At 43.7% G+C, this 23,201-nt stretch overlaps 1 protein-coding gene across 1 annotated transcript; it reads right to left on the bottom strand.

The window, feature by feature from the left end:
- Window positions 1-19,291: 19,291 nt before the first annotated feature.
- CARTPT (CART prepropeptide) lies at window positions 19,292-21,552 on the bottom strand. The gene is made up of 3 exons (XM_063128631.1): window positions 21,409-21,552; window positions 20,716-20,799; window positions 19,292-19,449 (listed from the first exon to the last, which is right to left on the bottom strand). Exons 1-3 carry the CDS (start codon window positions 21,550-21,552, stop codon window positions 19,342-19,344), a joined length of 336 nt encoding a protein of 111 aa, XP_062984701.1. The 3' UTR covers window positions 19,292-19,341.
- Window positions 21,553-23,201: the final 1,649 nt, after the last annotated feature.

Below are 23,201 nucleotides of genomic sequence, written 5' to 3'. Positions count from 1 at the left end.
AACCTCTATAAGTCACTCCATTAAAAGAGTTGGAAAGTTAAAAGGTCTTAACCTGATACCCCAGTGCCTCTTAAATTGATTTGGAGAGGGTATTCCATAAATATAAGTGTGTGGCCATGCAAGTACAAAAGGCAGCCCCAAGCCCAACAGCTGAAGCAAGAACACACACCACCACCTCATGTCTCTTCTCCCCACTGCCGCTCCCTTGTCCACCACCACCACCATTGTCTCTTCTTCTCACAGGAGTTCAGCTGGCTGGGTCTTGCAAGAGTTTGACCAACTGAAGCCCAGCGTCTACAGCACAGCTAAGGGGAAGGGGGCATGCAGTGCCAGCAGACATCCCCACCAGCCACTCTCTCATTGCAGGAGAACAGATCGTGGGTCTCTCCGGAGCACCTGCTGGAGATGGTGGGGCAGCAGTGACAACAGTGGGCTGTCCTAGTGGGGGCAGGGGGAGCATTGCAATTTGCTGCTCCTCCCGCTCTACCTAATGTAGTAATGTCCCGCCTAATGTAGTCCCCTCAGTCTCCATCATGACAGGGCCGGCCCTGAAAAAAGGATTTAGAATTCCATCCAAATTCTGTAGAACAAGCATAGAGTTCAGTTGCATCTGTGAATAGTACTTTGTCCCTTGGGTATTGGTTCCATGTCTGCTACTTATTTTAGTGGCAATATTTCGGGATATAGGAAGAATCTATAGAAATGTTTGCGGGAAGCTTCACACTATTTACTCCAAAGGTCTCATGTGGAATTTATGAGCCCTGTCCATTGTGATCTCAACACAGGATTTCTATGTTTTATTCCTGCCATAGAACTACCTGAATTTGCACACTTCAATTTAAACACAGATCATTGTTAAGCAAGCAGTAACCTGAAAGCTTTACAAAATGAAAACACAAAAACTAAGTACCTTGCAATCTTCTGAATGATATTTGTACAATTAAGTAATTGATTAATTTTACAAATCCATTTTTTTAGATTTGTTGTAACTGAGGACTTCTTCATCACTTGGAATGTTTCAGTAGGTTACTACTGCCCTTCAGTGGCAGGATATGGGCATAACATGTAGCCATCATTTGAAAGTGGCATATCATATAATCTGAATCCTCATAAGAACTCTGCTGGATCAGGCCAAAGGCCTCTCTAGTCCAGCATCCTGTATTTAGAGCAGCGGTGGGTGACTTGTGATCCTCCACATATTTTGACCTCCAGCTCCCAACATCCCCTGCCATGGGCTTTGCTGGATAGGGCTGATGGGAGTTGTAGGCCAAAACTTCTGGAGGGCTACAAGTTGTCCACTCCTGATTTAAAGGCTTGCTGTTCTATACATTCCAAAAAACTTAATGTAAGCTAAATTCATCAGTATGAAAATTGCCATCATGTTGGTTTCATTACCTACACAAAAACAGCAGTGTAGAAACTTTGAAACCCATATATCATATTTAATCTTTGTGCCTATAAAATCTCTCTCCAAGCATACTTGAAAGAGCAATTTTAAAATGTTAATAGACACTGCATTTTGACAGTATAGATCAACACAACTATAAAAAGCAACGGCAAATGTTTTAACATGGCTAGGTCCATCAATAAAAATGGATCAATTCTTTCACATAGGTTGGGCAAGTTAAAAAGCTTTTAGTATTGAGGATGTGGTTTCATTATGCTGCAGACCTAAATACATTACAGATTCTCAATCTAAATCTAGATCAGTGCAGCAGAGACTATGCTTTACTTAGGCCCAAACTCGACATGATGTTTTTCAAATAATTTATCCATGTATAGATGATTTTAAAATAAATAAATAAATGATGTGGAAGACCAGAGCCAGATCAGGACCACTGTGTGCGTGTGGTGGGGGGAAGGATGTTTACCCAATCAGATCTCAGACGCACAAACACATGTACAATGGCAGGGAAGCTCTCATTAGATCCAATCCAGTTTAGGAGAAAAAGATGGTGCCTGCAGCAGCTGCTGGCCCAAAATTTGCCTTTCAGTACTGGGCCTTTCAAATTTGATAAAAAAAATTAAAAAATGAAGGAATGCTGGTGTTCGTGATGATGGTCCCTCCAGGGCCTGTGGGCTCCAGCATTTGCCCCAATGTGCCAGGTGCTGATGCCAGGACTGGGAGCGTGTAGCAATATCTATAACCAAATGGGCCTATCACCAAAAAAAAAAAAAAAATCCCATAGAAGCCCAGACATATGCCCTGATTCTACAAGCATCCTTGCATAAATGCAGAAACCACTCCCAATAGTGGAGTAACGCTCTGCACTCTTCCTATTGTGTTAGGTTCCAGTCCAATTTTGCCCACAAGTAAGCAGAAAACCTTTTATTTTTCACTCTCAGTTCCCACTGATACCAACCGGGGTGCTGAACTTCTTTCGGGCCAAGGGCCAAATTCAATTTCTCGGGGGCCACATTCCAGTGGTGGGCAGGGCCGTAAGCAAAAGGAGTGGGATCAAAATACAAAAAAACCCAAAAAACAGCATACTTTATCTGAAAGCTCTTGTTGCCAGTAACAAAGCCTTTAGGAGAGGCATTTCAACCCTTTAGAACTGGGGGGAAACTGAGAAATCACCAAACAATGAGTAGTTGGAGGAGGACAGTTGGGTGGGAGCACAGGAAAGAGAGTGTGGTCCTTTGGGAAACCCTGGAGGGCTGGATTTGACCCATGGCCTTGAGGTTCAACATCCCTGCAACAGGGCTTGTTTCCAATCCAGTATTTTAGGTTTGCAGCCTGAGCGGGTTTTATTCCCATCAACACCCAAGCTTTCCAAGAATCTCTAAAAATGCCAGCATTTGTCCTTCATGAAGAAAATCCCAGAATTTGGGCCTCAGAATTTCCTTTTCAACTAAATCAGTCATTTCAGCTGAATTGTTCTATCACTTACAGATTCAGAAAGTTCAGAGATTCAGAAAATCCCCAAAGGTGCCTTCCTGCTAGCCAGCTTCAATGATCCTACAGAGCTTGTTTCATGCCCTCTTTCTTGATTTCGCTGAACCTTTCTATTAATCCCACTGCCAGCTTGCATTCTGCACATATGTATGTTCGATGAGTATTGGCACCATGGAAGAACACCGTAGGCAGGGGCATTTTAGCATATAGAGCTGCCCTGAAGGCAACCAGCTGCTACACACCCTTCAGATCTCTTGCCTGCATATGCATGTCCACATGTTACAACGCTGTGGCCTTCTACTGCTCTGCTCAAACTACAGGGGGGAAAGCAGAAGAATGAGACTCCTAAGTTAACATGGGCCACAACTTCAAATTGTGACCTTCTTTGCTAAAAACACTCAATCCTAATGACTCCCTTTCCTCTTGAAACCAGTTGTTGCCACCAACCTGTTGGAAAAACCCACTTTCTGAGGTTAGGCCATAGGGGAAAAATAGAAGTGTTGAAACTCCTTGGGTTTCCTGACTGCATTAAATAGGTTTCTAGGAAGCCTATTAAGAGCGTTTGGGGACAGGGAAACATATGTGGTCCAAGATGATGGCCTCAAGGCAAGCTCAACATGGATAGCAGCCAAAGGCAGTAGGTTGAAGGCTGAGATACCAATCCTAGAAATACATTAATAAATAGTCTGGGCATCCACATATTCTTATGGCTACCAAATAATGTTTTATCATAATCTGAATTCATTTTACTTGTCTATGGCACAAAGGCTGTTACAAACACAACAATAAAACAAGGTGTCTACATGACAGCCTAAACTCAGAAGGGGAGAATTCATATAAAAGAACCAAGCTAAGAGAACAGGTTGAGATTTACACTGGTGAAAAAAAATGATACAGACACCAGTAGCTATGACAACAGGAAATAATAGCAGGTGGGCCCCTCTGCAATCTGCACCTGACTATTTTAGAAAATTTTGGCAGATTTTTTGAGCTGCTGCAGCAAAACTTGCAACCTTGATCATAATAGCTTTGCTATAATCTGCTAACAGATCACAGATAATATCAGCAGTAAGCCAACCCGATTTTGCTCTCAGAAGATTTCCCAGAAAACAATCCCTAATATCTTTATATAAGGAGCAGCATAACAAGTAATACACTACATCTTCCAGCTCCACCACACCACAGATACTTGTCGGCCGTGCTTAGGGGATCCCTTTATCAATAATCAGGAGCTCAGGAAGGTGGCTACGAAGTGTGAATCATCTTCATTTAAAGGCACATGTTTGTCTATTTCTGAAAAGACCAGCCTTCCTTCAGTTCATGTCACACTTATCCTGTTTGCTTTGTTTGAATGTGTGCAAAAATGAAATCAGCTTGCATTTCTGGAAATCAGGGGAGGCCTGTTTAATTAATTAGTAAAGCCCTCGTTGGATCAAAATTAGTATGATCTTATCATGATGAGGATGAAGCAAACATTTGGTTTAATGAGAAACAGAACTATGTGAACTCCGATTTGAACAGGCTGTGTTCACAAACAGGAGGTGCAAGGCCTAACCAAACGAAGCCCACAGTGAACATCCTCTTGCTTAGCCATAACATATCTGGGTGTCCAACTGCCCCTTTTGCAGTTGGGTACCCAGAGAAAATATAGAGCAGGGGTGTTGGAACACAACTCCCATCTGCCCAGGACAGCCAATGTTGAAGGATGATGGGAGTTGTCATCCAACAAGACCTGGAGGGCCACACATTTGCCATTCCAGATATGAAGCAATGAAACCAATAATGCCAGTTGCAGGTAACAAACCCTTGGACGTTTGTAATGCTCAGTCACATCTAAAGATGTTAGCAAAGGACCAAGCAGCAGCCGGGCAATATCTTGAATAGAGATGTATGAAGAATTCCATTTCGGGGTGAAATCTCAATGAACTTTTCTGGTTCAGCCCTAGAGGATTTCATTCTATTTCCCCTTGCTGGCACTGACTTGATCTGTAATGAGTTGAGCCAATACACGGATTCCATTTTTCTTTTTCATGGCAGCAGTTTGCACGAAATTATTATTTTTTAATCTTTTTTCAATTTTATCCTCCATTTTGGCGCTTCTTGAGTGAAGGGGGTGTGGAATTGAAAAGGTATTTGATGAATACAGAATATGGCTCCACTGGGTTAAATGAAGTAGTGTGTGGAGAGAATGAAACTGACAACAATATTTACAAGAGAGGACTATGCCTCTGAGAGGCTATGTATGTAGCAGAAAGGAAGACTTGTGATCGTGAACACGTGTGCAAATCATCAATAATTTTTTTCTAAAATGGGCCTATTTTCACAAATTTTAAGATCCTGTATGCCTCCCAAAAATATCCAATTTGTACAAATTACCGTTTGTGCAATTGTGGGAACCAGAAAAAAAAATGCACAAAAGCCGGGAATTGAACCTGTGCTCTACCACCGCTGAACTACATCAGGAGACACCTTCCATGAGCAGAGCCCTTCCATTCATGGAAGGCAGATCCTGGATCCAACAACCCATTCACATCTCCTGTTGCACTAAACAGAGGTAACAGGTCAGATCTGCTTCTAGGATGAACAAGTGCAAAAGATGACCAGCAGAGACTTAACAGTGGGGTAACCATATGAAAAGGAGGACAGGGCTCCTGCAGCTTTAACTGTGGTGATGAAGAGGGAATTCCACCAGGTGCTGCATGCATACAAGTGACACCTGCTGAAATTCCCTTTTCTATACAACTGTTAAAGATACAGGAGCCCTGTCCTTTTCATATGGTCACCCTACTTAACAGAAGGTGAGATTTCAACAGGTACAGCTTCGACAAGGCTACATCTGCTGAAATCCCTACTACTATTCACCTATGAAAGGCATATGAACCCCCTTCTTTATATTTGATCACCCAACCTGCAAGGCCAGTGTCAGGCATTGGCACCCCCTTCAGGCAGCTGTCAGGGTCAGGGGTTGGCTTGCGCCTTCAGGCAATTGACCCCTAACCAGGCCCCTCTGCTGGCGGTAAGAATGGCAAGCCAAGGGGGAAGTGTAGACCTTCTTGGGCAGGTGGGTGAGCCACACGCCTTGCAATGTGGTTGCTGTCACTCACTTATTCGCCTACCCATCCAAGTGGCCCAAGGTTGTTATGGGGCTAAGATGCCACTTGCAACTCCTTGGAAGAAAGGGGCTGCATAAAAATGTAGCAAACGAAACAGATGTATTTTACTGTGTTCACCCAGAGACATCAGAATCAACATCGCCACCTGCTGTTGCCTAGTTTGCTGGCATTTTCACACCAACATGAAAGGAAACGTTTCATTTGAGGTCACTCCCTGCTACAATGCAAAGGCAGGCGAGCTTTAAGCCATCACAGACGAAAACAAAAGTCGCCCACAAACGATGTGCCAGGAAAGCCAATGGAACAATGACTGCACTCAAAAGCCCTCGTTGGTGGGTTGGCAGCAACTGCTGCAATGTGACTAATGCCAGGAACAAAGGGTGGTAGAGCAGGAATCCTGCTGCAGCTTCCCAGAAATCTTGTCACAATACTGAGAGAAGCCCCCAGCAAGCTGACATTCATACATTGGCAGGAAAGTGCCATTTGTACCTGCCAGCAGATGTCTTAGAAACTGCTTGCACGAGGGATTAGTGCTCCATGTCCTCCATTTTGCACTGGGCATTGAATGTCAAGCAGCTCTGACCACAACGGCACAGACTATAGTTACAGGGGGAAGAACAAGTTTCTTTCTTTCTACACAACAGGCTTAAATTGGCTTGAAAATTGCTCCGAGTGGGTTCACCGCCCCATGACATTAGAACCACCAGCCTCCACTGCTGCTAATGAAAAAGTGCTGGAGTTATGTCCCTGTGAGCTCTGGCTCCACTACATCACTGTACCACTATACCACCCTTGCTCCACTATACCACTATCCAGGCTCCACTATACCACTTCCCCCTACAACCTCCTATGTACACACACACACACACACACACACACACACACACACACACACACACACACCGTTTCTGGAAGTTGGGGGGCACTCCAGGGTGGGAAAAGGGGAAACTCCTGTTGCGTTGGATTTAGCCCGCTAACTATGGAATTGTGTTCCAGGCCCCCACTTGGGCCATCATAACGTTCACAACATTTACTACTACACTGCTGGTCAGCAGTGTCCATTCTGCTGGTGGGAGGACACTATTAGATACAGCTCAGTGTATCCCCAGCCCCTAACTCTTAGGGCCAGGGTACATAACGTGCACCCTTTAGGCAGCATGTGGCCCACCAACTCTTTTCCAGGAGCATGCCAGCCCCCCCTCCAACTTCCACCACAGTGGCACTGGCTATTCTTTCCTTATCCCCAAACTCTGCTGAGAGATCAGAGTTACAGAAGGGGTGTCCTTCATAGCGCTTGTGAGGGAATCCCTTCCCTAATCCTCAATCTCTCCAGAGATTAGAGATAAGGAAGCCAGGGTGGTGATGTAGTGGCAGTGGTATAGAGTTAGTGGTGTAGTAACAGTGGTATAGTGGAGCCAGAGTGGTGGTGTAATGGCAATCGTGTAACACTGGAGTGACCCTAAAGGAGCCAGGTTCTCCAGTGACCCCGAAGCAGCTGGGATTGCTACTTTACCATCAATAAAGCAATAATCAGGTTATGTATGCATCTGTGTGTGTCTTCTTCCCACCCCGGACTGATGTGTGTGTATGTGCCTGTGTGTCCCCATACACACACACAAACACACACACACACCATTTTTAACCCAAGGGCCAAATTTGGCCTGGACCAGGACATCAGGGGCTGCTGTTTGGGCCATTTGTTCCTCTGCTCAATGGTTCCCAAGTTTTCATATGTTGGGTCTTCGTATGTTGTTAGACTACTATTCCCATCATCCCCAAACATTTTCCTTTCCCCCACCAGCTGGAGATGATAGGGGCTGTAATCCAACAGCAAGACCCAAGAACCACTGCTACATCTACCTTTGATTCACTCTTCGCTCTGAAGTCTTACTGCCCCATAATTACCAGGAATCCAGCGCTGAGTGATGTGAAATATTCTTTCCTTAATCAATATGGGCAATAATAACTGCCGTTCAGCTGTCCTCAGGATGGATTGCTGCTTCTCTGAGGTCAATAACTGCATAAATCAAAAGGACACATTGTTATGTAAATCCCTCCCTATTTGCAGCGTTTGTATTGTTGTTGTTATTATTATTATTGCCTAAGGGAAAAGATAAACTTTATTAGAAAGGGTATTGAGTCTCATAATAATTTGTTTGTGAATTCACGCTGAAATGCCTCTATTTGGAAAGCAGGAGCTGCTGAAAGGACTAATTCTGCAATATGAGGAGAAGACTGTGCATACAATACAGCATACATGAAAGGGGGGGACAATAAACCTGTCTTCATGCTGTTTAATTCATGGCTGCTGGCTTTGTTGTATGGCGGATTGTTGAACTTATAATTGTGTTATAGTTTTATCATTGCAAACCATCTGGATATGTTGTCCACGACAGGCAGTATGGAAATATTTTCAAATAACTAAGGCTGCATGTCTAAACATGCATAGGATTGCACCCTAAATAAATAAAATAATCCACTGTGCACAGCTGCTGCAGAACGTCCACTCGTTTGAGAGGGGTTTGCAAAAGAACATTGTGCAACCCCCACTGAAATGAATGTTGCTAACATCTCTTCTGACCAGGAGAGGGAGCCATGCTCACACGCTTGGATAGGGAGGGAGGCAAATAACGTCTTTTTGGTATCGGTCCTGGAGCACAGCAGAGCTCTGAGGCAATGAGGCAGGAGATCCAGTTTCAAAACAATTAAAAACAAGGGAAGGAAGCTAGAAATAACGAGTAGTTCGTTCCTCATGCCATCACCACCGCAACCACCCACCACCACTCTTCCCCATTACCATTTAAATTTTTAAAATACATGTGTAAATGTCATCCACACATTTCGCTTACCTCCTAGCTTGGCCCTTGAAGGAACTAGCCTGGCGTAAAACAGTGCTTCAGTCCTACATACTTTCTTTTATTAGTAGTTGGGCACTCCTGGAGATATGGCAGATTCAATCTAGTTTCAGTCAATGGAACACCCTTCCATCTTGAGATCAGGCATGCATCTATGTAACTGTGTTTTCAGCATTGGCTGAAGTCTTTTTCAGGCAGGCATTTCCTGAGTAATGATTAAATTCCAGCCACTGTTTTATTGATGTTTCTGTATTTAATGAAGAGAGGGAGTGTCCAGCCATCACTGACTTGCATTTATAACCCTCCAATGTTTTCTCACGGCTTCTTCCATCTTTTTTTTTTTAATATTAAAAATCTGTTAAGGAGGGAAAGATGGAATAGTTGCACAACACCTTTTGATTGAGCTGGGAGCCATTCATCTGGAAGCATGCCTGGAGTATATGGTGTAAAATGCCATTATTCTTCATGGCCAGCTAGATCAGAGGTGGGAAACCATCTTTGGCCTGAGGGCTGAATTGGCCCTGGGCCAGGATGTTGGGGGTCATATGCAAGCATTTGGTGGAACCACTGCCCAAAATGGGTGGAGCCATTGCTGGCATGTGTCTCCCTTATGCACACATGCAGACAGACTTTCACACAGAGAGAGAGAGATGGGGGGGGGGGTTACTCACACTAGGGCTGTGCACCACTCCAGATCTGGCTTTGAATTCTGAGCCAAAGTAGGTAGAGTTGGACGAAATCGGTCTGGATTCAGAGAGGGTTGGATCCAGGCCAAAGTGGCCCAAAGTGGGTAGGATCAGGCAAATGTGCTTTGGAGTGCTTTGGCCCAATCCAGCTGCCCCACCGCTCGCCTTTGCCTTGCTCACTCCCCCAGATGCAGCTGCTGAGCCGCATGAGCCCCTTGCTCCTTACCTGGACCCATCATGAGCACCGGCAGCCATCTGTGCTTCTTTCAGGATAGCCATTTTTAAAATAGTGACATGTGTATTTCCGTAAAATTCTCCATAAAGCAGCCATGTATGCAACACTACAGGTGAGCAGGAGGATACAGGGGAGCAGTGGGCGGTCACCCGGGTCAGCCTGTCAGACGTCCAAATTATTTGGATATTCAAATCCCACTTTAGTTCAAGATCCAGAGTGAGTTGGATCCAGGCCGAGGCAGATCAGGGCTGATCCAGAAGCTCTGAATCAGCCGGGGGGGGGGGAGTAGGGGGATCCATGCATAGCCCTAATTCAAGCAGACACATCATTTACACACACACACACACAAACACACCATTCACTCTCTCAAGCCCTCTCACATACACACCATTCACACATACCATTCACACACAGAGACAGAGACACCCATCCCAAACCTGCCTCCTCCACTGATCAATTAAGATCAGCTGAGGGCCGTGCCATTTTCCCTACTCAGTGCTGAGCGAGGCTCATTGCTGTGGATTGGAGATGAAACCTGCTCCCTGCGCCAATGCTAAAGCCCCTCCCTCGGTGCTGGGCAAGGCTGCAGCAGGTCGGGAATAAGCCCTTTCTCCTCTCTAGCACTCATCAGGACAGATCCTGGGACAGCAGAGAGGTTCTAAAAGATACTCTCTCTGCACTGGGACAGGGAAAATGTCTTATCTCCAAAGTGCAGCAGATGGGGCGAAGCCCTTTTCCCTCTCTCAGTGTGGAGCAGGGGACAGCACTTCTCTCTAATCTTCTGTTGATTGGAGATTAGGCCTTTTGCCTAACAAGAAGGTTCTGGGCCTGGGAAAGAAGCTGGTGAACCAGGTGGGAAAACAGCTGCTTTCCAGCCCACAGGCCAGAGGTCCCCATCCGTGATTTAGATGGAGCCGAGGGGAACACATGGTATTCTCACTGGCCGATTTCCTGCAATTAAGCTGGGTTCCCCAGAGTATTTCCCTGCCCCACTGCACAGGTTATATGTTTGGTTATCATCCTAAACAATGCTTTTGATCAGGGATTGCAGGTGCATATCAAAGGGAACCATCTCCCCATTATGGAGATGTATGACAAAAGATAGGCCACAGCTTACTTGGGAGTGCAGTCACATAAACTCCATTTCCTTGTACAGCTTTGTGTCCAACAAGGTACTGGGACCTGGGAATAAGAACTAGGAGTCAGCCTCATGCAAGATAATGAATTTCATTACCACGGGGCAGAGATGCTATTTCAGTTTACAGCAAGAGTGTGATAGCCAAAGAGACTTCAAGGGAGGAAATATTCAAAGAAAGAATATTGAACTCAATAGGATTTGTTTTTGGGCAGACATGCATAGGGCTGCACTGTTAGTGAGTCATTCTGATCAAAGATATTAGTCAGGGGTGGGGTGGGGCGGGGGGCATGTGTGTTCCTCCAGATGTTGGTGGACTGCAGCTCCCATCAGCCCTAGGCAGCAGAGCCAATGGTGGGGATGATGGGAGTTGCAGTCGAACAACATCTGGAGGGCCACACACGCCACATTCCCAACACAGGGGCTGCTAAGTGAGAAATAATCATAAGTAGTGTGAAATATGAGGGGGCCTCTCTTCCCCTCCTCTCTCAAAGCCTTTTTAAACATCTCAGCCACTGGCATTAACTACCATGTCTCAAATCTGCTGAAGAGAAAGATGGAAAGTATTTTTACTCTCACTAGTAGAGGAGTGAATAATATCCTAAAATAGGAAGAAGTGTGTCTATCTGGCAAAAAAGTGGCAGTCTAATGTTGCCAACCAAGTGTGAAACTGAGAACACAATAAAAAGATGTAGATATTTTTACCTCCCAGTTCCGTTGGGCTTCGATTGCCGTTTTACACGGGAAAGCAAAATACTTATTTATTTTGTAAAGTTAACTGATTTACATATTGTGACCTTACTCACACATAACCTGGGAGTTAGGACTCCATTACACCAGTGTTTTATCACACTTTCATCGTGCCTTGTTTACCTTTTTGTCCTGCGACCCCCACACAACATCGTCCCTGTCCTGCAGTCATCTCGCCTCTTCCCCTCCATTTTCTGTGTTTTTCTGGGGCAGGGAAAGTGAGGTATTTTTTTCTCCGCACAAGATAAAACCACCCTTCCATCCCTGTGTATTGCCGTGCTTGTGCTATGTCACAGAATGTTCCTTCTTGCGAAGGGAGCATTGCTGATGAAAGATGAGGGTGAGTCCATTCTCCTCCAGTCTGTAGAATGGCTCAATCACTCAACCACACAGCTGGGAAGGGGAGGGTGGGTGCGCAAAGACCCCGCGCAGAAGGGAACATCTCACCTCTAAAGGCAGAAACAGCACCCAGCTGATGAAACGCTAAATTGCTAAAATTCTAGACAAAACCAAAGGGGAGTAAGGCACCCTCGCCCATCACAATGTCCATCAAGCACAAGAACCAATAAACTGGAGGGGGAAGGAGAAGGGGATGAGGTGGTGCGGGTGCAATAGTGGAAGAGCAAACAAGTGAAAAGAGATTTCACGAATGCAATGGCAATACTGGGAAGGCATGTGAAAGGGACCAGCACTTGAGGCGCTAATGAAATGGAGGTGGAAACTGCGGGTTGCTCCTGGGGGAGAAAAGTAGGTGTGATGGACCCCTTTGTCTCATTGAACACAATAGGATTTCCTTTTGAATAAACATGCATAGGATTGCACTGCACAACCCAAGTACTAGAGCCCTAATAATAGTATGAAGGTGTTTGAGGTACTCCATTTCTGATGCTAAGAAGTCCTGAATAGGAGACTACCTGGTAACTCAATGTGTACATCATTTGATTCTCTTATGGATCACGAAACTAGGGGGTAATGGAACATGGAAACAATACAATCTTAAAAATGCTATTCAAAGTATTTCACGAAAGAGATTTGGCTACATTATTCAGGTGTCTGATATAATACCATCTTACCACAAATTCTACTATGGATTTTACCACGCATCTGCACCTGATCTGTAGTAAAATCACCCTTACCATTGATAGAATTATAAAGATGATCAAGCTACTCAGGTTGAATAAGCCCAGGATATTTTGATCACCTGTATGGACTAGCTGTATAGATCCAGACAAAACTTGAGGATTTGAGTGAGGGTGGGGGGGAGAGGGAGAAAAAGAAAGAGACTGAAAGAGAAAGAGAGAGTGTGACAGGTTCAAATCCCCACTAGGCTATGTGTGGCACAGCTGTTATATAAATGGAACACCAGTAAGGCATCACCCAAGCTATGGTTCCCATATTTTGTTGGCGTCTAGGATGTAAATGTTAAGCCTTTGAGAAATGGGGTTCCCTTGCTTCCCAGAATGTTGGGCTTCATTCCTCATGACAGTGGAGGAGGTCCTCTCTTTCTTGTGCAGAATCCTTGAGTGCTAACAACTCACAACAATTTTAACACAGGTTTTAACATTTCTGGCTGGTTAATTTAATGTTGGTGCTGGATAAACTGGTGAAGATCATTATTAAAGATACAATGGTCAAGTATATAGAAGAGCAAGTCTTGATGAAGAAAAATCTGCATGGCTTCTGCAAAGGTGAGTCTTTTCTCACTAACCTTTGAGAGTTCCTTGAGAATGTCAATAAGCAGGTGGATAGGGGTGAACTGATAAACCAGGGATGGGCAACATTTTTACCTTGTGGGCCGCAGATTATATTAGTATGCAATACAATGCAAGTTTAGACAGAAAAGAGGTACAATGGCGATATGAGGAAGCACGAGCTGGCACAGGTGAAAAGGTAAACAAGGCAGAATAGTGTAATAACATACACATGTGAAAGTGACCAGAGTCACACACACACAACACACACACACACAACCAAGAGCAAACAGAGAGTCATCCAAATACTAAACTTCTACTCAGAGGCACACAGACCTACCAATATTTGATATTGAAACAAGGTGCACAGCGACTAGGACAGACACAAACAAAAGCAAGAGCAAAATAGAATTGAGATGCAAGGGAATAAAAAGGGCCCACAAGCAAAACTTGCTTTTAGGCATCACACCAGGAGCGTTAACATGTGATGGACTGATTTTATTGTCATTGTCTTGTTTTCATAATTTATAACTTCTAAATAAATTGCTTATTCTGTCATGCACTGTGGATCCAACTATATTTGCTTAATAACTTCACAACAATTGCTAAGGTAAAATAAGTGCAAGTAAACTGTTGCACTTACTCTACATGCTGTGGAGTAGCACACATGCAAAGTAGCATTGACTTTGGCGTGATACATGCATATCTGTATCTGCCCTGAGAGTTGAGTGCTCATTGAAACACTTGACAATGCTAGCTGAACCTACGCAAATTGTGTCTTCATAGAATTGTTATTCCAAAGAATACTAATCAATTCACCACCACCACCACCACACACACCAAGATGCTATTGTTACACTTGCTGATTATTCTGCGGAATGTTATTACCCCTTAGAGATCAGTGACGCAAGGCACCTGCAAATGCTAGATTGAATTAACTATGAAAGGCTTAAATCATCCAACGATGTCTCACCATGGTCTGTGTCATTGTGTTGGGTGACAGCACAGCCTTCATACTGAAAAAGATACAGCACAAACTGCAGAGGAAGCAGCTCGACATACACACACACACACACCACTGTCAAAGAACTGGTAGAGTGGGAGGAAGGCATCTTTTACATAGGGCATATAACTATTTCACATTTATATTGTCTACATTGGCTTTGTTTTCATTTGTGTTATTTCGGTTCAAGAAATCCCAGCTTTATAGTTTAACTTATTCATTTTTGGGTGAAACAACTGTTAACATTTAACTAGCTCATTACCTTAGCTAACCAGAATATCACCTCTTTTTAAGTAACACTTTGCAGATTCTTAATGGAAACACCAGATTGATTTAATACAGTGTACATCCAACTGTTTTGAGTGACTGTTCAGCCACCAATAAAGTGGGCCAAGCTTCTTCAGAACAGAATTGCAATCTCGTTATTATGGGTTACTGTCACTTGATCAATATTGTTCTGATTCTTTAAGCAATAGCCTTCATTTAGGGCCAACTTTTTTTAACATGCTTCAGTTAGTTTGAAAGCTGCTTAATCTTTATGACACTCAACTCCAATATTCTGGGAATTATAATTCTGTGAGTTGCCCTATGATTGCAGGGGGCAAAGGGAAGGTCCTTCTTGTACCCCAATCACTTCACAAAGGGAACAATGCTACTGGGAGGACATTTTCTTCCCTACTAACAAGAACACTGGCAAAGAGAAGATCAGCCTTATGCTTCCTTGGAGCTCACAAGGGAAGCTAATAGCATCTGATGACAGTCAGATCAAGGACTTTGGAGAGGACCACATGGGTCCTGCTGACTGGAACTCTCACCTCTTAGAACAATAGGAGGATGTTGTGTCTGCAGGGAGTTAAAGCCAACTGAAGCGTTAGGTAGGCTGAAAAGACCAATACTGAAGTCAGCTCCACTCTTCCTATGATTGCTGACTAGATTGTTAAAGGACCCTCCCCTGAATTTTGAAGCTTGAGGCTTCTGTGATGCTGGGGAAATGAAGGGTCTGCTGGGGACTCATCATCAGAACCAGGGCTGTGTCCTCTCACTGGGAGAGTCACTGACACCTACTCCCAAGGAAGTAGCCTATGCCTCATACTCATCAGAATCCTCTGCAGCATACTGGAAGGTCTGAGGGCTGGAGGTCATGACAATCCTAGGCAGGAAAGGTTCTCCATTTCTGATAGAACTCAGTTCAACTGCCCTGTGTCTGTAGAGGCAAGGGGACCTTCTGACCCCAAATCTGTATAAGACAATTTATAGTATGACTTCATTTTTATATAAAAAGGAGGCTAAATATTTGACTAGAAGCTATGCTTTCAATCTTACTTCTGTACAATCCTTTTTTGTACAATCTCACACATTTCAGATTGTCCATATATTTTCCTTAATTAATTGCATGCTATGTTTATTATAAATTAAGTTCAAGGGTTGCCTGTAAATCATGGTAAACAAAATTATTCTACCTACACTAAAATTAACAGGTTAGAGAAAGGACTTTGAGAAGCTGATGACAAAGACTAATGGCCTTTCTGTTAGCTCATAAGAGTGGGTCCTGCTTGTCCTGCACACACTGTTATATGGAAAGTGGCATTTAAACTATTTATTCTCAAGGTTAGGTTACTTAATGCTGATTTTCAGTCTTGGTAGTTTTGCTCCTTATGTTTTTTTTAGTATTTAAAGGGTGGGCTTTTGTCAATGTACACTTATAGTTGAAGCTGGAATTCTACTTCTTTTGCATGAATAATATGAGTACTGGAAAGGATTAATTATTATGAATTAATTAAAGCAGAGTACGTGACCTTGTATGTGGAATGACAGGAATCCAATTGCCACTTAAGAGTCACAGGGACAGGATTTTGATGCCAAGGAAACTTAATCTTTTGAACTGCCAATAGAGTATAACTGGATTGTTTGCAATCCTCAGGGTCAGAATGAGTGCGACACACATGCCACTGTTTCACAATGTCCCCAGAGAGGTGGCCGTGGAATCCTTGCTATATCACACGAGATGCAAGAGTACAACTCTTGGATCATGTGCAATTCTAAAGGCACTCAGATTCATTGGTACCACTTTTTTTTACCATCTATCCCAAGTGACCACTTAGACACTTATGTATCTATGTACCTATGTATCAGTGGCAGCCCTTGCTTTCTAAAATGTTCTGGTAACTGTATTTGGTAGTAGGTCCTTATGAACTGCCCAGGGAGCTTTAGCAGTATAAAAATGCAATAAATAAATAAATAAATAGTAGGAGAGTCCTGACAGAGTAGGGATGGGGAAACCGTGCCTGTCCAGGCCCTCATCTATACGGCTTCTGTAATGCTGAGCCTTGCAGCGCAACCGGGGTACAGCCGCATTGACGCTCCTTCCCAGCATCTATACAGGAAGGAGCGCAGTTGAGCATTTCCAGAGGTGCCTGGGAGCATCCGCAACCCCCCTTCTCTGGTAAGTGGGGGTATTTTAATGGGGAAAGTGGTTTTTTTTTTAGCTGTAAATGCGAAGGATCGCATTTACAGCTAACTGGGGGGAACAAGGGAGGGAGGAACAAGGCAGCTGGTTCGCCTTTGGAGATCACTCTGGATGCAGGCAGTGGTGGCTGACTCCATGCGGCCCCATTCCTCTCTCACACACCCCATTCTTTAAAATGTATCACTGTGAAGCCCGGGGCTCCCTGTAAGCCCCCTTCCCCCTTTAATTTTTTTTTTTCCTTAAGAAGGCTCCGCTGAGGCACGGAGCCTGGCTCCATGCTAAAAAAGTTGGGGTAAGTACCCGACTTTTTTAGCGTGGAGCTTTGAGGTTTTGTCCCTGGATGCCTTCAGAGTGGCGGCTGCGTCATGTAGATCACCTGCCACCACTCCCATGTAGACGAGCCCCAGATATTGTTGAGATCCAATTCCCATCAGTTCCAGCTAGCCTGGCCAATAGGAGTTCCTCTGTGTCTGGAGATCCATAGGTTCACCAGCCCTGTGATAGAGCATCAGGTAATTTGTAGACAATCTCTATCTGAGTAAAAGCACCAATATCATCCAAAATGCCTGAATATAATCATTCTCAAATCTCTGGAGATATTCAAACAAGGGGGGAAATGATAACACTAAAAATGGGCCTTGTAACAGTGGTTTTATTAACAATCAAATAAAGGCTTAAAAGACAATGGAGCATGATTGAAAAACATCTAAATGTATGAGATGTACATAGTTACAGAAGTTATCTGTTTTATGTGCTTTTAAATCATTAGGATGCATCGATTACATATTCATTCTCACAGCTCTATTCTCACAGCTGTAGCTATGCCTACCACCAACTCCACATAAAATGTTCTCAATGATCTTATAAAATATTCATAATGATGTATGTATCTCTGTATGTTCTGAATTCTCTCAGATGCATGAAAACATTCCACTAGTGGTCAACTGTATATTTATATATACTGACGTAGGCATTGCTGTTGTTGTGAGGGTCTCTAGTTGAAAGGCACCTCCATATAAAGAGTTTTGCATGCTGCATGTTTGATGTCTTGGTGCTATTTGAGATGTATGGCAGGTGGTGCCTAAAATTTGAGGGTGTTACAACTCATGTGAGCTACTTGAAGTTTCTGATGCCTGGCCAGATTCTTCTCCATTGCTTGCCAAAGCTTAACACAGATCTTCATAAGGCCATGTTGTTTGCAATGTTTAGCTGAACCAAATTTGGGCATTGGGTCCCCAAAACAACCCCATGTGGACAATGCCCAAAGACACACCCATTAGAAGTGTGTTTTATTGGCAAAAACTGTTGGTGAAATCATAGGCACTGTTACCGATTTGAAGAAGGCCCTTGCAATCATTGAACATGTGTACTTCTTCACCAATTTAAAAGAAGATCCAACAACTGGAGTTTATACAGAGGAACATTACCTTCTCTTCTTTTCCAATAAAACTTTGTGGCTCCCTGAAAGCCTAGTTTGGCAACTCTGTTAAAACACACACACACACACTTTCCCAGTTTCCCAAATTTTTAAAACCTACTCCAAATCAACCCAACATGTCAATGTAGGTCTGCTTTTACACCTCATGCATTTAGTAACCAAGAAGCAGACATGAAAAAGGATGACCTGGGTTGATGATTGGCTGTAGATGATCAAGCCAGATGAAACTTTTTACTACTGAGTCACCATCTTGACACATGCTTGCAATCTGGTAACTGTCTATATATTACATCATATTACCCTTTCAAATGACATCACCAGATGCCGATCCATTGCACATTATGTCAAGAAAAAAGCATTCCTAGTTTCTAGTTGCAGCTTAACTTCCAGGAATCCTCGCATGCAGTATACATGTAGCTTCTTTCCCCCATTTGTTCAGGAAGCTGACTCCCCAAAGAAGAAGATGGAGGCACTGGGTGAAGGTTCTACCAAACTGAAACAAAGAAACTCGCCAACAGGATGTTTTGGAATGCTGCCATGGCTGAGTTACTATTGATATATTTTCCCTGGTGTGTAATGAACATTTCTTCTTTAATGGAAGTGGGGAAGTATTAAAAGCTCTCTCCTATCTGTTATTTAATATGCTGTACCCTTTCCACCTGTCCTCCTTTTCTCCTGGTTCATTTACCGCAAAGAATGTAGATGAATTCATGAATGCTCTCTAGATTTAATTTTCATGAGGACTCGCCACATACAAAAATACAATTTTCAAAATATTAGTTCAGTATCTTTGCACAGAAATACACACGCATGGAAAGAACAGGGGAAGGAAGAGAGAAGAATTTTAAATGGCAAGATGGAGAAGAAATGGTGGTACAGAAAATATCAGACATCCTAAAAGACACAGTTAAACTTCATAACTGTTTTCTTTCCCCCATTTTTGTTTTTGTGGTGGAGACCATATTCCGCTCCCACCCACCCATCCGCCCACCACTGTATTCCAGGTATGATTCTTCAGGCACGGCCGGTGGGTCTTCCTTGGTTCTGCAGTGGCTGGGGATGGGACATTTCTTTACAAACACTTCAAGAGAAAATTGTTACAAGATGTTCCTCTGGGACAGTCACAGAGCTTTCCAATTCTGGCTCCTTTTCTCACTGCACACTGTTCTCCAGCATCGCACTATCATTGACAGTAACCAACAGTTAGACAAAGAAGGACACAGTGCAAGATTAGAAGAACAAGGTAAACAAAAAAAATGGAACAATGAAATTTTGATTTAAAAAATTCAAAATTCAAAATTTGTATTTTAATGTACAATTTTGTTTATTTTTAGGATTCAAATTAATATTCCACTATTCCATAATATTAAAGATCAAATGAATGGAAGAGGAGAATAGTTCATTTGATGTCCTCTTACAGTATTGGGCATTCTAGAAAAATCACATTAAAGTCCTAAATGTATCTCTAGTCCTCAGCTGGAAGCTCACAAGCATACTTCCTGAAGAAATTTGTGGTTGTAGAGTGGACAAGATGCAATATTTGAATTTGATCCACTATTGTTTGACCAAGATACAGGTTGTGCTGCCAAATGTTACATGTAAAAAACTACCAATATGAAAATCAGTCAAAGCTCAAATATCAACATTTGGAAGTTTAAATATGAATAACATTTAGGAGACTGTATGAGATTCTTTACACACACACACACACACACACACACACACACACTTCCCCCTTCCACTCAATATGTAGGGTGGGTGATGTGTTAGAGGTGAAATGAAGAATTACCAAGAAATTCATCTTCTACTAATTTAATAGCACAAAAAAGGGAATCTAGTTGTCTGTTGAAAACAATGGTCAGATTCTCATAAATCTTTGCAGAGAAGGAATTTTGTTTTCCATGTGTTCCAGGATAGATCTCATAGGATATAACAAAGTGGGCAAAGAACCTGCAGTCCTATGTACACTTGCTTGGGAGAGAGTAAGCTCCGCTGAACTCACTAGGACTGACTTTCCAGTAAACATGCAATGAAATACTATGCATGTCTTCTGAGAAGTAAGCCTCACTGAATTCAATGGAGTTCACTCCTGTTTTATACAATTGCAGCCTTAAGTTACCTATAGGGATGGATTAAGAGAATGAAGGGACAGAGAGACAGGAAGTTACACCAGCATTTATTGCAAGGAAAGCTACAAAGCGATTGAAGGGGGCAGGACACGCAACTCCCAAGGGCAATTACTTCAGAGTAAATGAACATCTGTGGATTTCCTCCAGATTGTCATCAGAGCAGAGTCAGAGCCATTCACTCTGGGGGAAATGTTCAGTTTTCAGAATTACAAATCCGGCTCTTGACTTTCTCCCCACCAGCCTACTTTTGCTCTTGGAAACATCTGCTTAAAAACTGCCCCTTTTCCTGTTGCGGGATGAGATCCGAAGCCACTCACCATGGGGACTTGGCCGTACTTCTTCTCATAATGCGGGAGCCGTTTGCTTTTCAGTTTCTCCAGGACTTCCTGCAGCGCCTCGATCTGCAGACACACAAACCTTCCCGGTCAAAAGATCGAGCAAACCATGCTCGGGGAGGGGGTGGGGACGGATAGAAATTGGGAAGATCCGGAGACTCGGCGACAACCCGGGGCTGCCTCCCAGGGACTACGGAGGCGATGCCCCCCTTTCCTCCTTCTCGAGCTTCTGTTCCAACCATCCTTCGTGTTCAGAACATCTCTCTATTTAACAGGGATGGGCAACCTGACTCCCCCAAATGTGTTGGTCCCATGATCCCCATTTGTGGTGGAAATGAGGCTGATGGGATTTGTAGTCCAACATATCTGGAGGGCGCCAGGTTGCCTAGAGGAGCTGTGCTATAAGCAGTCCAGAACCGGTCAGAGCGCTAAAGGAGCTCTCCAAGGTGCGAACCGTGGATATCTCCTTCAGAGTTCTGACTGAAACTCGGAGCGGATTCACTGCCCCACTGACGTCGGAGCCACCAGCCTCCACTGACTATAGGCATTCGAAGTTTTCCCAAGACTCCTTCCTATAATGCAAAGCTTAGAAAACGAGCGTCTAGCTAGGCGCCGTAACAGCCACCGCCTCGTCTCCCCACCTGCCCCTCCCCACCCTTCCCTGGCGGGACCTACCAGCTCCTTCTCGTGGGACGTGTCCTCTATGGCGGAATAGAGGTCCAAGGCTCGCGGCTGGAACTCCGTCTCTTCCTGCCCGTTCACTCCCACCAGCAGCACTAGAGCGGCTCCGAGCAAAGCGAGCAGCCGAGAGCTCTCCATGGTGCTGAAATGTAGCTCAGCCTCGCCGAGCCGCCTGTATTTATAGCGCCGGCTGGGGTCACCTGTTGACAAAGCTTCTGGCACTGCGATACGTCAATCGCGGCGCGGGTGCCGGGCTGGGGGTGGCGACTGACGGAGGAGTTGGGCAATTAGCTCAGTCTCCTTCAAGGCAGACAAGAGCAACAGGAAGGCACAAGGCCAAAAGGAAAGGGAGCGCTTGGGGGTGAAGTGTGTTGACTCGCCCCTCTCTGTAGACAGCAACAATGCGGACGTTATGCCTCCTGCACGTGAGTCTCAGCTACCTTTACGCCTGTGTGCGTGGTTGGAAGGCACCTGGTTGTCACCCAAAAAGTTACCATACAGCGAGGATGGGGAACATGTGACCCACCAGATGTTGCTGAACTGCAGCATTCATCAGCCCCAGCCAATAAAGCCAATAGTGAAGGATAATGGGAGTTGTAGTCCAGAAACATCTGAAGGCATACATTCTCTGCATCCCTGCCATATCGTATAAGAAAGCAGTTGACTATACACAGGAAGCAGAAGCAGTTGCGTTATACCAAGCCCTTCACACCTAATATCTGCAGTTGCTGCTCAGAAATCTCAGGAAGCTGACTAAATCTTGGCTTCACCATGTGTCCAAAAGCTACAAATTACCACCTTCACCATTTATTTATTTATTTACAATATTTATATACTGCTCCCCATTCAAAATTTAGGAGCAGCATACAAGATAAAATAAAATAAAAACAGAAAAAAACACCTTAAAATAGATTTTTAAAAGAAGCAAAATGGCTTCTTGTAATATGAATTTTACCTTTGATGTGTGATTGCCACTTTCGTCATTGGCTTTGTCATAATACAAATATCTGAAATCCCCAATGATGTGGTTCACCCAAATTTTATTTCCCTATATATTTATTTATATTTATATTCTTCATTCCTTGCAAGGAGCCTAGGGCAGCTAAGATCCTATATAAAAACAATATGACACATGAGAACCACTAAAACCATGACTCTAAAGTACAAATAGACAATAAAACACAATAAGACCATCACTACAATGCAGTAAAACAGATAAAATGCTTGCCTATACCTCCCAAAGCTTGTACTAATAAATACGTCTTTAACTAGTGCCTGAATGACAGTGTGGGCAGCTAAATCTCTCCTGGGAGGGAATTTCATAGTCAGGCTGTCACCACAGAGAAAGCTATGGTCTTCTCCCCCCTGCATCAGAGGAAATATCCATATCATTCCAGTTACAGTATACACAGGATGCAGAACTTAAAACAACACTGGCAGAATCCAGGAGCTAACTAGGAGGGGAGGAAAGGAAACCGTATTACAAAGGCCTGAATCTCCACCCATAGCCCAGAGGGGTGAAGAGAAAAGAGGAACTGAAGAAGGAAGATTGGTGGGGATGATTTTGTTTTCCTCTGAAGGCATTCTCAGACCAACAAATTACTTAATACATACATAATAAATATTGAAAGGAAAATTTATTACTACTCTCCTATGTTTCCATGCTAAAATGTAGAGTCTACATTCTGCAACTGTCATCAAGACAGAGGAAAAAATGGTCACAGCAGTCGCAGGCCCTCAGTCGAACATTTCTGTTGTCACCGATGAAAACAATAACCAGTCTTGGC

The sequence above is a fragment of the Elgaria multicarinata genome, chromosome 6 (assembly GCF_023053635.1).
Source record: "Elgaria multicarinata webbii isolate HBS135686 ecotype San Diego chromosome 6, rElgMul1.1.pri, whole genome shotgun sequence".
Classification (NCBI taxonomy): domain Eukaryota; kingdom Metazoa; phylum Chordata; class Lepidosauria; order Squamata; family Anguidae; genus Elgaria; species Elgaria multicarinata.
Note: the sequence above shows the minus strand (reverse complement) of the source record. Positions and strands in the feature narration are given on the sequence as shown.